Raw genomic sequence first — 15989 nt, 5'->3', positions numbered from 1 at the left:
GTATTTTTGTTATTTCAGCATCCTCATATAAGGTTTCCTCATATTGTTTTCTGCATTTTACATCCATATCAATGCTAGAAGCCCAAATAGGACATATCACATTGATCTCTTTTTCTCTTCAGTGTGTTCTAAAATGGCACCTTGTTCAGATTTTTTCCTCTATTTCACGTTTATTACCATCCCAGGACAAATTAGGGTGAAACCTTAAATACTGGTATTCCAGATACCAGAATGAAGTTTATTTTTAAATTTTGATAATGCTATCATAAAAATGCATAAGAGGAAACATCACAGAAATAACTACTTGATGAGTACTAAGACATCAAGGAATGCGAAGGCTGCTGCCCTGGATAAACATGTTTTAAAATTTTACAAGAAATATTGGCATCCAGTATGCAAGTTACTACTTTTATTGTATCTAACACTAATGCAAGATCTTTTTACCTTGGGAATTATAAAATGTAGTCCATTTCCCTGACAAGTTATTATTTATTAAACATTATCACTGTCTACCTTCCAGGGCCACAGAGATCCAATCTCTTTCATAGATATTTGTGCTGGGAGAAGATAAGCCAGTCAGAGCCTTTCAAGCTAAACTCTAAAGAGTTACTCCACCATAAAATCACAGAATCACAGAATATTCAGAGTTGGAAGGGACCCACAAGGATCATTGTGAATGGCCCATACAGGAACTGAACACACGACCTTGACATTATTAGTACCGTGCTCTGACCAACTGAGCTAATTACAAGCAAGAGGTGAGTGTGAGTGCATGTGTACACACAGACCCTTTCAGCTGTACTAAGTACATAATTGAATTATGACATGGCTATTGCACAGACTCCACTTTCTAAAGGATTCTGCTATTTCAGACTGTGGTTCCATTCCAATGCAGCTGAGCAACTGAAATTAGAGCAAGCTGGTTTCTTAAGTAGTTTTTGTCCTGTGGCTGGATTCTCTTTGGCTAAGAGTGAAGATCCACTGCAGTGGGTCATTTAAAATATCTGTCTTTAGACAAAGGAATAAACTCACCCTGTCACCCTTCTCTTAGAGGAGACACTACCAGACCTTCTCCTCCACACAGCTGGCTGTTTCCAGAAAATGTCTTACAGTGCTATGTCCTTAAGAGCTGTATCTGCTCAAATTTGTCATATTTGATTGAAATAGGCAAAGTTTTTTAGGCAGCAGGAAAAAACCACACAGAGCACCCTGGCACATACACACTGCCTTCTTAAGAAAGCTGTTCAAAAAGAAAAAAATGGTAGAGCCTTGCAAAGCTCTTCTCCAGCCGCATCCACAGAAGCACTGTAATTCCTCATGGGCAGTAGAGCCCAAGAGCCCAGCCAGTGAGACAGTGCAGGAAGGATGCACTCCAGTTCATGTGACTGGGAGAAACTTAGTCTGGCAGGAACCTAGCTCAGATCTGAGCATAACTGCAGAACTTTTGATTATGACAAAAAAGGTGAATTATGATGAATTATGACGAATTATGACTTAGTGAGGAAAAAAGTGATTGATCTCTCCACTGGTCTGAAAAATTAGCAAAAGGAGAAATGTTACAGCCAGTGCAACTAGGAAAACAGATGAATAGAGGTAACATTATGGATTATTTCCCTTTTTTTTTACACTGCTGCTTGAAGTTGAGAAGCCCTTTGTGTCAGCAAACGCTTTTGCATTATGTGAAAGTCAAACTTAGGAAATGTACATAGGGACACCTTTACAGTTCTTCTGCAGACCAGCATATAGTTAGGGAATTTTTAAAGTCATCCCTGCCTTGGTCTTTAACCTGTTTGCTTTTATCCAGCAATTTTATTGTCTATATATCATAAACTACTTCCCCTACTGAGGATCTGGATGCTTTATGGTTCGGTCATTACAACTTTTAACATGGTGTCTTAGGGCAGCCACAGCTGTGCTTTCCCTAAAGACTTGTGGGATCAGGATGCCAGAAACAGGTCTGAAAACTGACAGACCCAACATCCCATATAATTTCTGCCTACCCTAAGGGGCAGAGAGTCTCCACAAATGCCTTCACTTCCCTCAGTATTTTTAGATTTAGACTGCCTATCCTCAGTTTATAATGCATGGATTGCATGGACTTTGCAAACAACTCCAGAAAAGGAGCCTGGATTTTTAAGTTCTGGGTTTAAGAACTCTTTAAAAAGTTTTTGATAATTTACTGCTGTTCTTTCCTTGAAATGAACTATTTTGTGAATAATAGCAAAGAGCACAGGACATAACCAGTCTTTAGGCTTCTTGTCTTGGTTCCTTTGATTGACATGTTTATGAAGACACAGCTAACAGAGGGCCACCTGATAGAAGCCAAATGCAGAACTATCACGTAGGAAGCTGATGAGTATTCATAAACAACACTCATATGGTTCATTAGTTAGAATGACTGATTGCATTCGTGACTTTGGAGCCTACATTTAGTTTAATCTTTATCACTTGGATTAGCATTAACTGACAGAAATAATCCCTTTAAAATTATTTCACAGAATCAAGTGGGACAAGAAACATCCTCTACAAAATATTCCTGAAATCAAACAGAAACTTGCCACCAGTCGTGTTTACTATGTGGCAAGTATTTTTCAAATATAGAAAATATAATATGTGGTCAATCAAACTCAACTAAAGAATTCACCATTATACTTTAAAAACATAAAAATTAAAAAATAACATAATAACAACAACAATAATAATAACAGTAATAATAATCACAGCAAAGACAATTGTCATTTACTTTTACACAGGAGTTTTTGAGATCTGAAGAGGTGTGCTTCAGGAAAGCAAATTGCAGTTCACTTTACTGCTTTTATAATAACATATTTTATGCACATACAATAGTTTAATGACTATATTTGCTAGTACAAGACTTCTATTTCCTTCCCACCCCAAATCCATTAGCTTAAAAAATACTCTGTGCAACTTACAGTAATAACTAAGAGCTCTAACAGTAAGTTCAAGTCAATTCTACACTGAGGGATCAAAATATTAAACATCCTCATGTGTGCATTCAGGAAATGTCACTTTGAATGGGCTTATGTAATTCCAGGAGAATTTCACTTCCTATACAAAGTTCAGGCAAGTGGTGTGCAGCCCCATGGTCTGGAAAGCCCCAAATGTGGAAAAAACACACTAAGTTTTTAGTGTTATACATTAGATGATCAAAGAATATACACTGAAAAGTTTAGATGGAAATTGCAATAATTTAAAACTACAATAAACATTATTTTTCAAATATATGGTATTTATGGTTTTGATGCCTTTTCCTGGTCTTAAAATCAAGAGTCAAACAGTTGGAATGGAAAAAGGGATTTTACCTTGGTATTTATTTTAAGGACCCTTAGGTGCACCGTGGCCAGGTTGAAGGCACCGCAATGCACACCACAGTGCACATCCCCAAAAGATCTGGTCTAACATTATAGATCTTACTAATTAGCATATCTATCAAAAATTCCCCAATGAGAGGCTCGAATGAGCCCCCCTCCCCAAGGAGCCTTCCCCTGGATGGCTCTATCTCGGTTTACAGAATGTGTTCTGGAGAGGACCTTGGGGTCTGGGGCACACTGATCCCTAGCTACGAAGCTTCTAAAATGTTTAGTCTCTCAGCTTGACAAACAAGTCCAAGAATGTAGGCAAAAGCACTAAGGATACAGAAGTTGTAAAAAAGGTATAAAAAAAAAAGGCAAAAGAATCATCATGACATCAGTTTAACTTCACAGTTACTCCTTCTGTCTAGGGACATTTTACTCAAGAGAATCTAGTGGAAATCAGGATCTTTAGTTATAACTAAAGTAAAAAGTAAAATTCCTTCTATCTGAGATTATTTTAATTGAATGTTGTAACTATTTGTCATAATACACTTGGGTTTAGATGAGCAGAGAAACTGTTAACAATACTGACAACTGAAAGATCAGTTACAATGCAGTTGGAGTAAAATGAAGTAAACAAGGCTCTCAACAAGATGCTATGGCTTCAAGCTATACACACACAGACCAGAAGTGTCTCCAGAAGACAAATTTCACTTACATTTTCAATTTTTCATTGACAACTGTATTAGCTGGGAAGTCTTTCAAACTCTGGGGAATGACTGAGAGAAATCTTTTCAGACTCTAAAATTATTTCTTCTAAGGCATCCCTTGCAGTTTAAGAGGCATTGTTCTAGGGTATCTTCTACAAATTATACTCAAATAAAAAGTAAAATCTTCTCCTAATAAAATTCCAGAGCTACACTGCAAAGTAAGAACAAAGTAAAAGCACTGAAGTAAAATAGTATATATTTTCTTGCAAATTTTAACATCAGAAGAGAAAACTACTGTTCTTTTTCTTACCAATTGCCAAGTATTGGAGAAGAAACTAACACTTCTAGAGTGTCTTCATACAATGTAGTTTTCAGATATCACCAGTTTCCATGCTGGAGGCAATAAACTCTCAAACACTGCAAATCTACATACAGAGAGATGTTTTTTTCCTGGGTTTGAATTGTTGCTGCCATGTTTCTTGCTGTCAGTTTATCCAGAAAGCTCTATTTCAGCTCCACTTCTAGAAACCAGCCAGAGTGCTGGAAAGTGTCTACAGCTGGAATTAAGATATTACCTCCTGCCCATCAAAACTGCTTGTGTGACCTTTATTAAAAGACGAACAATCAGTACGGGTGCATGCCCATAAAATTACTGAAAATAAATATAGTGGTAGGTAACATAATTCCTGACCATCTCCACAAAGAATGCAGTCTAAGCAGTGACCTCTCCTGCACTTATCTTGAATGAGCTCTTACTGAAATCCACTAATGGGTTCTGATAATCTATTATTTATTGCAGCAGACTCTAATAGAGAGTCTTAGCAGAGGACGCTGCTGTGTTTACAACCCTTGCAAATAAAACCTCTCACAAGTGACAGAAACGTGGCACCTGCAACTACATACACAATTTCTTTCTGTTGCAGTTGTTTCTTTTCTATTTGGTTTTAAAAACCTGAACCCTTCCTCCCCCGAAATGCACAGCTTGACTTGCTTTCATTTTACTTAGTGCATCTTTAACTTGATCTTATGGAAAGCTATAGATACTGATGTGCTACTATAAGTATTACTTGGGCTTGAGGACATACCTCCATGTTATACTTTTCCACTGTCCTCCTCAAAGGATCCACAACCTGCCAGCAAATCAGGATGCAAAGATCAATCAGTAGCATCCCTCCAACTATCCCCAGTAGCTTCTGGTCTTTAATGATCTGGAGAGACAAAAAAAAAAAAAAAAAGAAAAAAGAAGCAGGGAGATTCCCATGAGCCATAGATAGACCCTGTACAGCTTTATTCCTATATAGGGAGAAAAACACAGGTTGCTAATAATAAAGGTTTTTAACAATGAACAAAGAAAATAAATATAGAAAGATGAAAGCAAGACAAATTATTTTAGTTCATTTCATGGTTATTAGAAGTATCTGAAGTGCTTTCCAACTTCTAAAAATACTTTGGGAGAACTCTTAAACATTAATATTGAAATCCAGGTTTAATATTAACTCCTGGAAAATGAGAAAAATGTATTCTATGGAGCCACTACAGTGTTTATGCAGGCAAATTTGGGAAAATGTTCCTCAACATCTCAGAGTAGCTGGAATTGAAGTAGTTTTCACTGAGATTTAGCGCTCACTTCTTCATAACCTTCTTGGATGTGGAAAACATAGATGGTATCAGAAGTTTATTTTGGAGGTTTTGAGTCTCTATGTGTTTAATATTTGCCTCTGTTACCCAGGGAGCAGAAAGGAATGATGCATTTTTTCTATATTACAAAGGTCAGAGGCTTTAATGCACAGTGTAAAACATGCTTTTAATTTTGCTTGGGGTTTAGGTTCAAAAAAGAAAAACGGGTTGCTGATAAAAATAACAAGCCAAACCATGTATTAGAGTCTTTTATAACTGCATGCAATCCCTGTGTTATTTCTACTATTGTACACATAGCAACACAGAAAAAATACACTTCAATTACATTATTTCAGTTGCAAAGTTGTAAGCATGTCGAAATATCAGGCTTAAATTAATTTTATTTCAGTGTTCTTGAGTCTATGATCATAGTTTCTTAATTAATATGTACCTCTATTATTAAGAACACTCATCCAATAGTGAAAAGTTATTGCCAAATTGCTTTAACATGGACAAACCCACCTATTTTTTTCCAAGTTTTCACTCTTGGAAAGAGCTGACTTAATCCAAATGAAATATTCAAAAATATTAAGCCTGAGAAGCTTAATAAAGTTATAATTATTTCAGTTCAATTTGATGAAATTATCAGGATTTTGAAAATGCATTAAAAAAGCCAGAAGTGTCAGCTAATCTTAATACAGGCAAGGTTAGTATTCCTGCACAGAATAAATTGTATTTGCATTAAATTCTTATCAAGCTGAAGTAAATTATAAAAGTGAAGAAAATTTGAAATAATGTAAGAAGAACTTTAGAAAGTCTGGTTTTCATATGGCTTGGTGTGATACATTTTTTATTTTAAAAGATGTTTCGTCAACATTGTGCACTACATTTTGTTAATCTGCTGGTTTATTTTATAGATAATTTGGAATAAACTGAGAGTAAAATAAAGGCTAAAAATCAGAATGAGCTAAATGACTCGATATTTTATTTTCATTTACTGAGACCAGTTATATAAACCCATGTAGCTACCCTTGCCATAAAGGACTGGAAAATGATGCTTTCCATATGTTTGTGGCAGTAACGGAGCAGTACATCCATCTCATCAGAGAGAACAAAAGCAGATATTAAGCAAAGATTCTCAGACACAGCTTGGTCCCTTGTATTTTGGGAAAACAGAGCTGAGTCTGACCTTTCAGCTGTTTATCAAGTGGCAGTCAAAGCTGAAAAGGAACAGGTTAGCCTTTTTTAAAACAGCCCATGGGTTTTTTAATCTCTTTTCTAATGCCTGCAAACAGGCCTTGGGTGAAACATACCTAGTACTGCTCCTAATATGAGTGGAGACATGGAAGAGAAAACAAGGGGGAGTCAAGTCCAAAGAGAATTTGGATTTAGATGAAATGTAGACAACTCAACTTGAATTTCTTCTCCTCCCTCTTAAATGGCTAGGGAATTTATTTGGCATATTTGGTTATTGTATTGGCATAATTGGTCTTTCTTTCTAACTGATTGGGTTTATTTTACTGAAGTTGGCTGTTGAACTATTACATTTAGCCTTTCTCAGTAGCCAATAGGCAGGGACAGAAGCCTTTAAAAGACAATTCATCCCACCTATCTTGGGTACAACTTAGGGTAAGAAAAAGTATTGTTCTGGAACATGTCCCTCCCTTCCTCACTCCCCGCCCCTCAAGCAGAGGTGAAGACAATTAATTTGAGCTAAAAATATGCATTTGACAAACTTAAAGGTATGTGAAAGCATCTTGCCAGAAATGTCCCTTCCGGGACTATGCTTGCTAACCTATGACATTCTCTCTGCTCTCCTAAGCCAAAAGGTTCCTTGAAAAAAAACCCCAAAATATCTTATCTTTCTAATGAAAATAGTGCACATTTTACCTAGGATGGGTAAGCAGCCCAATGTCTTCCATATTTATATGGACTATATTCATACTGAAAGCAAGGCTGCATTGGATGCAGATTTACCAACCCCTGGCAATATTAATCGCACTGGTACAGCAATGCCAGAAGCAAAAGAGTGAAAGGATATTATTAAAAGCAGTAATACTGATAATCCACTCACAGGATCAAAATAAATAACTTACTGCTCATGATCACATTGCTAATGTGATCACATCACTTCTCCTTGCTCTTGTACCTCTTTCATTCATAGCTGACCTGCACTACTGCAGATCAGTATTTTAGTTCACTTGTAAATTTGGTAACCTCTTTTTGGACAGGTAGTTATTAGAAAAAAATAGAGTACAGCAAACAGTGGAGCTCTTCCTTGGATACCTCTTGGAGTAATTTTTCCTGCATTACTCTGCCCTTTTCTGGACAGAAGGGGAGTTGTATAACAGCAGCTGTCACTGGCAGTGGGAATTATTCATCCCTTACTTCTGCCAGACAGCCAGGAGGAAGGCCAGCAAAAGAGAGCCCATAAGACAACCTAGGTGACCTGCACTACTGTGATGAGCTCTGTAAAACACGGTGGTACTGGTGCTGCTGTGGGGTGAGAAGGCTGAATGCAGGGCACCTGGGACTGCCTCCCACACCCATCATGGCACTGGTCTGTCCTCAGCAAAACCACTGCTGAAATACAGCTCTGAAGCAGAACTCCCCACCAGAATGATAGCTTTCAGAACAAAACACTGAGGGTCAATTATTTTTCACTTCTGCCAGTCATTAGCAGCTTGTCCTAAAAGAGACTTGCCCTGAGAAATGCCACTGGTATATCACTAACAGCACGTCTAAAAGGCTTTTTGCTCTCCCCCTGCCACCTGCAGGAAGCCCAGCTTTTCCTCTCCCCAGCCATCACTCCCACCCACTAAAACTCCTTAAGTTCAGTACATTCACTCCTTGGGAAACACCAGATGCACTGAAGGAGTCTTGACTCAGATCTTGTGAATCCAACAAATTCTCCGTCTGATGAAAGTCACGAGCAACTGAAGCTCCTTTCAATCTAAAATGTAATTCTTCTTTAAGAGGAAGGTTCTCATTTTTTCCCTTTTCATTTTCCTTCTAGCCTACAGTAAATCATCCTAGAGAAATACATGGTAGCTAATAAAATCCGTTTTTGCAAGTGTTCCTGAATCCTTGCTGAAGCCAAGCTTTCACACAGCAGCATCTGTGAGTCATATTTTCTACCATCTGTGATTGGATAGGTGAATCTGTCTCATCCTGGCAGATCTGCACACTGTTGTAAATGCCATTGCCACCAGTCTGGACTATATATCTGGATGTGAAGTGATCTGTCCTCAAAACAAATTCACTCAGAATAAAAGCTGGTAGGCCATTTTCTTCTCAGCAACATCTCTGTAGGAGCAAATCAGAATTCTTCTCAAGACTCGTGACCATGAAGACAGATCAAAGTCCTTACTCTCCACAGACCTTACCGTCTGATCACAGGAGATATAAAATCTGTCTAAAGCTCTGAGATAAAGTTTCTGCTCATGGAAACTCTTGAGGATTTTCTAGAACTATCACAGGCTGTACCACCTGCCACGGTAACTTCAAGTGTCCATTTGGCTATTACTGCACAAACCTTTTGTTGGGCTTTTTTTTGTTTGCTTTCTAAAGCATATCCATTGTGTCCTGGAGGACCCTATCATCCACCAGTTTGTGCAATCACCTGGTGATCTAGCAATCAACAGTAATTAAAATTAGGGGGTTTTTTATAGTTATGGCTAGGGAAAACCTTTTGTTATTTCTTACCTTACTAGAAACAAACTCCGAAAATGTTTATGACATAGACCTTAAAGCTGAACTTCATTCTAAACCAGGAAGAAAGAGTCTTGCATATAAAGACTTACACTTTTCTCCGGGATGTAACATTAGTTTTGTACTCTCTGAGTTCCACAAACAGCTTTGCAGCATGACTGAAGGGTTAATTTACTCCTTTACTACTTCAGAGTTAGTTTCCTTGTTACCAGGTCACCTCCCATTTGTCAGAATAAAATATCTTTGAATTTAAAGCTATATTAGCTAAATCTTTGTGATTTGTTTGTTTGTTAGGTTTTTAATTGAATTCATAGAAACATAGAAGAGCTGGGAGTGCTTTTACATTTATTCATAGGTTTTGAGATAAAAAAAATATATTTTCTTTTTAATTTAAAATGTAGGGTTTTTTTCTGCTTAAGAAGGCAATTCTGGTTTCTCTTATGTAGAACAATCCTTTCTAGTCTAGCTGACAGAGCAGTCCCTTGCCTTCTGGCACTAGCTGGATAAACACTTAATGTTATTAATTAACTTTTTTTTTCAGTTGTCTCTTTCCCAGACTCCTGGGATGGAATCTATAGAGAGAAACTCGCTTTCAAGGATCCCTCTCTGAAGCTTCCCAGACCTTATTCAATTAAATGAATATCACTGACATCAATTATAAAAGCCCTCAGAAATCTGAAACCAAATATTCCTCCCCCTGGTATGTACAGAAATCCTGCTGATCGGAGTCCTCCCTCTGAACTGGAGGGGAAAGAAGGAAAATAGAGTTTGCAGGGAAAAAATTGTACAGTCTGCAAGCCTGCAAAAGGGACCATAAAACCACTCGAGAACTTGCCTTCAGGATACTCTGTCCATTGCATAAACTGCCCTTTCGTTTCTCTCAGGATGGTTAAGGGACACCTTTGGCTTGCTCTCCTGCATTAAGTGGGTCGGCCCAAGTGGGATGGTGCCAGGGGGTTGGTGACGCAAAGTCAGTGGTGGGTGGGTGAACTTTACCATATGTGGGCTGAGGGAGATTCTCTCTTAGAGTTATTACAGCCATTAATATTTTAGAGAACTATACTGCAATGCATTCTTAATTCCTATTGTGTAATGGAATGAGAAAAAAGGACTATTGAAAAGACATTATGCATTGCTCCCAATAATTCCACAGTGTTTTTTTCAGCAGCTATTATGAGTACTTCCTATAATAGATTCTATGATTATTATTGGCACTACCTCAAGCTGCAATTACACTAGTTTTAATGAGTGAGTGCTAACATTTTAAAAAACACATGTCATAGTAGTAAGGTTTTTTGACCAGTAAGTCACTGGGAGTAAAAAGCTGAGTTTTATTTTCTTAGAAGTATTTTGACTGATTTAATGGAAGATTTGTACATCTACTTATAAATTAAAAAAAATACATTTCTGTTTCTTGTGAGGATCTACTGGGACACCTGTAGTCTGAGAACCTGGTGACTACCTTCCAGGATAGAGAAGTGTGTGGTACTCCTGACAGTAATGGACAATTGGATATGATCAAAAACCTTGGTTTTGAGCATTCTATAGCTACAGTCACTAGCCTGCTAAAGCACATATTTCTAAAATGTGTCTTCTTTGGTGCCTCCTGTTTAGGATACTTGTGTCACTGGGCAGACTCACCCTCCCAGTAATGGTATTGCAAATGTAGATGTGTTGACTCTATGCCCTGCTGCCAGGAGAAGCTATCTGATTAGGAGATACCTTTCCTCTTTTCCAGCTCATATAAAAGAAAGTGGGAACATCCTAGTGGTGATGCTCCCTAGGGGAAGCAGAAGATAGAAACTATTCAGAGGTTAGAGATGAAGAGAGATTAAGTGATGGGTTATAAAAAGTTATAAAAATGCTCATTTTTGAAAGCCTGAGCCTCAGTTATGACTACAGTGCACTAGAGAATTGGAGAGGTGATTGTTTTACTAACATTTCTAATCCAACCATAACGAGCACACAGAGTGATATAAAATAACTATTTTTCACAAAACTCTTTTGAAAGGACAAAAATAAAAAGCATTTTAGTCTAAAAATGGCACTAAGAAATCCAACTTGACAGCATTAGAACCAACCATTCCTGCTGGTGTTCTGGAGCCTTAGAAACAAGCCTCAACATTGTATTAACTTCCGCTCAGAAGCATAAGTAAAGCAAAATGTGCTGCCTTGAGAGACCTGCATATCCCACCAACACAGCAGGCCAAATTCACCTTTGAGAGAAATGCACTTGTTGAGCCCAAGATCACATGGGCCATAAATGTAAAGGAATTTCTATGAGAGCAGTGAATTCTCATCCTTGGTATTAAAGGGAGCCAAAATCTTCAGGAAAAAAAAAAAAGGTGCATGAAGGATTTGAATGTTCTGGAAAAAATATTCTGATTCTGTTTGATATAATACTAAAATACCTAGACTTTAATATTTTCCTTAATGAAAAATTCTGTGGGAAAGCATACTGCATCGTTACCAAATAGCTGGGAACATCAATGCACTTGATTACATTTACAATCCAATTTCAAGCTATTCAGGAATGAATTGCCTCATACTGTATAGCGACATGTTCTTTATTTCTCTGTCATTCAATAGTCTCATAATACATAGAAATTATGGTTGTAGCACCATTTATGAGCACTTACATTTCACATGGAGTTTTGGTTGTTTTTGTCACTACTGAGGTTTAGCCTTCTCAATCTGTACCATGCAGAAATTTCCATACATAAATTACTTCAAAAGCAGATTTTTCTCCTAGATGTACAATTCATTAGCTCAGCTTCTTTCTGTGACAGGAGCTTGAGTTTTAGCTCCACATTCTATATTTATATGAATGTAAATTTTAGAAATGTGATTCCTGTTGTTCCTTGGTTGGCATTTTGGCTGATCAGCCCTCATGAAAACCAGGATGCTTATTTTACATCTACGTTTGGACTCTAAGACTATACTGAATATTTTTAAAGCTTTGGACTTAAAATTTATAGTTGTAGCTGTTTGGGGGGGAAAAAAATAAAAATAATTTTGTTTCCACTTACATCACTTTAGGAAGTACTACATCTGTATATGAATAAACCACGAAACCATACCTGAATAATTTACACTGCACTGTAAGTATCAGAGATTACTTGGTCCAGTGGTAAATATTCTTAATAAAAAAGAAATCCTAAACATAAGCAAATTTTAAAATGCTGTCTTCTTTGTTACTCTCAAAGACTGAACAATAACACTGAATGTTTCTTTAGGTGTCCATATGCTGGTTCATTTTCAGCAGATGGTCCCTAATAGATTGTTGTACTGTTGGTATGGTTACCCAAAGCAAATTTTTGGATCTTGACACATCTCTTTTCCAGACTTATGATCTCTCACATATATTTAGTAGAACACAAGTGTATCCTAGGGGAAATCGATCATATAACTTTTTGTTATACACATAAAACACTCTAGCTAGATTGACAAAAAAAGTCCTGGAAAAGCATAAATATTTACAGACTGAAAACTGACCTGGAAAAATATTTTATAACAGAATTTACAGAAAGAACTGATAAGATAACACAAACTACATTTATGCTAATCCAGAACTATGTCTATATGGGATTTAAGTGAATAAATGAGATGTGGCCTGTGAGGTTTGGACTTAAACCCCTGTCAATGTAATTTGAAGAACTTTGCTTCATCTATTTTTAAAAGATTAAGATAATGGGTAACTTTTTTTAAACCTCTTCAGGACTCTAGTGAGAAAAAAATGTAGATTGTAATAAATTCTAAATTCCATAGGTGGCTTGAAAAACTTACCAAAAAGTTCATAGCTAGAGATTACACTTATTCTATAAACTTTCTCACAGAGGTTTTCAAGGGAAGAAGGGGGATAGCAATCAACAGACACAAGTTGAGAAGAGAAAGCAGCAGCACATAAACTCATAGCTGTGTAGCCTCCAGCTGCTTTCTTCTCCCTATTCCACCCCCCAGGAACACTGTGCAATCACAGGAACTGGCAGCTTCCCTGCAGCTGGCATCATGCAGGGCAGGAGCACACAGCCAGCTGCTGCCCACCCCGACCTGGGAGATGAGGACTGGGGACTGCTCAGAGTAACCCATGTGCCCTGATCCCCAGAAGGAGCCTGGATGGTCTCTTACCCCTCCCAGTTTTCTATGCACCTGTTTATGAACCATTAAATATACAAAGTATGGAGCTGAGGTGGCCAGATTTGTGTCAAAAAATGGAGTGTGAAGGCAATGAGCTAAAATGTCTGAGAATTCCTGCACTGCTTCACTCAGGCAATAAATTTGCTTCTCAGTAACAATGAAACAAAAAAATAATTTCTGAAAAATATGCTCAGAGAGATTTCTACAGCATAACAGATAATTCTGGAAAGTAGTTATTTTTCTTCATTTGGCACTTAACTGTCTTATCCACGAGACCACCTTTCTCAAAACTCCTTCTGCCTTTTTCATTATGCATTTTTTCTGGTTTAAATGTAAAAGATTGGACCATAAACCTGTCTCTTTTACTGCATAGTCCTATTGTGTGCCCAGAGCCTGTGTTCCATGACAGTGGCACCCTGTAGAAAGCTTAGGCTTCACTGGTGTCCTTATAATCCATAGGAAAAGAGATGTACATTGTAGAGATCCTAGCAAGCTGTAGTTTTTCAGTTATTGACTTTTTAGCCACAACATAAAACTTTTAATGTTTTCATGAGCCCATTCTTCATAAAGAAAATGGAAAGATAATTCAATTACAGAGAGAGCTGCATGCATCAGCAAGAGGAGCCTTTACATCTTTGTACACCTTATCAGCTTGAGCTAAAAGAATCACCAGTAGCTATCAGGATCTGTACAACTGCATAACAGGAAGACAAGGCACGTGTTTTGCCTGTAGGTTTTATAGATACATAGTAATGGAAAAAGGAACAGTAATATTCAAAAATCCAGTGTTCAAATTTTATGCTCTGCCCACGCTTCTTGTGCAATCACTTCGGCCAGTCCTAATTTCAACTTCTTTCTTGCCTCTTTCTCCTTTCTCATTCCTGCTTTTCTTTCCCAGACTACATTCCTACTTTTCAGGCCTCCCATTCTGCCTCTAAACTTCAGTCTTAACCTAATTTTAAACCAGACCAGATTTTAAACTTCAATTACAGTTTGCCACTTAAATACCATACTCAGGCTCTGCATTCCATCATACTCAGCTTTCTTGATCACTTCGGACTTTCCTGTCTGTCCTGTCTTTGAAACTTAGTTTCCAAGGGAATTTTAATCCAAATTCAGTCTCCCTCTTCAATATCTTCTCCCAGTATATAATCCCAAGATTTTCCTTATTTTTTTAATCAGGACTTTTTAATTGAAGTCATTGACAGCAAACCTGATTTCTCCTCTTCAGTCTCTTACCTGCTCCTTATCTCTTGGCCCTGAAGTTCCCTTGCCCTGCCAGCCTCCCTTCCCCATCCTACTGTCAATATCATAATCTGTGCAAGCTCCTACCCCTCTCTGCAAGGCATGAAGACCCCAGCTTTCTTCAGAACTCTTATAAGGACCTAGTAGGCCAAATGGGTGAAAACAAGTTTGCCAGATGTTAGCCTGACAGGCATAGCTAGGTCAGGTTAGACTGATAAGTCATTTTTGTCTGTTCTGGTTGGTTGTAGCTTTCTTACTCTGTGATATTACCAATACAGAGAAAAGCTTATGAATTATTGTGAAGGAGTAGAATAATGTTGGCAAAACTATAGCAGCACAAGCCTCAAGAAAGGAGGCTGTTATACATCTCTTTTGTCATTATATTCTGTATTTATCTTGTAACAACTTTGTCAACATAAAGACATATGCCACCAGAAGTCTACAGTGGTAATAATAACTGAGTACAATGCTAATGTTTTCAGTGAAAATTGAAGATAAAACATCCCTTCTCTGATGCCACAGTTGAAGAATTAATTCCAAATAGACAAAGCCAGAATGTACTCTGGTAAGGGTAAGACAAGCTTATCGTGGCAGTGTCAAGGGATACGTATTGTACTTTCAAATACAACAAATGCAACAAGGCAACATTGTGACATAGATCACCTTCATGGTTTAGTGTAGCCATGTACAAACGGCCAAATGGTTGTCTTTGTAGGAGCAGAATTTATAAAATGTATGGAGGCTTTAAATACCACTGCTTTGAATTTCTTACTATTCTGGTGTTTATCAAAAGTGCATGGGCTTTATTCGGCACGCAGGAGTTGTGCAGGAGCAGTCATTGTGCAGGACTGTTTCAACACCCCCAAAAACCCAAGATAGTGCAGATCCCATCAAAATAGACAGCTTCTCATCCTTCTAAATTTACCAGAAGGGCTGGCTTCTGTCAACAGTTCAGCTAGCTAAAGCTTCCCCAGGACACCACATGCTCTCCTGCCACTGATATTCTCCTCTCTCTTCTCTTATCCACTCTCAGCCCTCCTGCTGCCAAGGGAAACAAAAAACCAGTCCCCACCTCTCTCTGAGCAGAAGACATTCTGCAGCCCAAACAGAAAGGAGACGTATGAAAACCAGAATTGCACCTCAATTATAACTTTTACAGTTATTTTTAATACTAATTCTATTCCACTTTCCATTATCTCTGCTAACCTCTTCAAAACTCAAAAATAATTTATTTCCCCCTACTGATTTTGTCATT

At 37.7% G+C, this 15989-nt stretch overlaps 1 protein-coding gene across 2 annotated transcripts in view; it reads right to left on the bottom strand.

Moving 5' to 3' along the window:
* Positions 1–15989, bottom strand: part of GABBR2 (gamma-aminobutyric acid type B receptor subunit 2) — a 469861-nt gene that overhangs the window by 128479 nt on the left and 325393 nt on the right. For both annotated transcript variants that reach the window (XM_042048675.1, XM_042048676.1), the window contains exon 13: positions 5110–5232. In XM_042048675.1, the coding sequence (XP_041904609.1) occupies positions 5110–5232 (123 nt within the window). The remainder of the gene's footprint in view (positions 1–5109; positions 5233–15989) is intronic.

This window comes from Corvus kubaryi, unplaced genomic scaffold (assembly GCF_017639235.1).
Source record: "Corvus kubaryi isolate FWS band 111438036 unplaced genomic scaffold, C.kubaryi_AGA036_p1.0 68, whole genome shotgun sequence".
Lineage (NCBI taxonomy): Eukaryota > Metazoa > Chordata > Aves > Passeriformes > Corvidae > Corvus > Corvus kubaryi.
The sequence above is the reverse complement of the archived record's forward strand: the minus strand, read 5'-3'. Positions and strand labels throughout refer to the sequence as shown.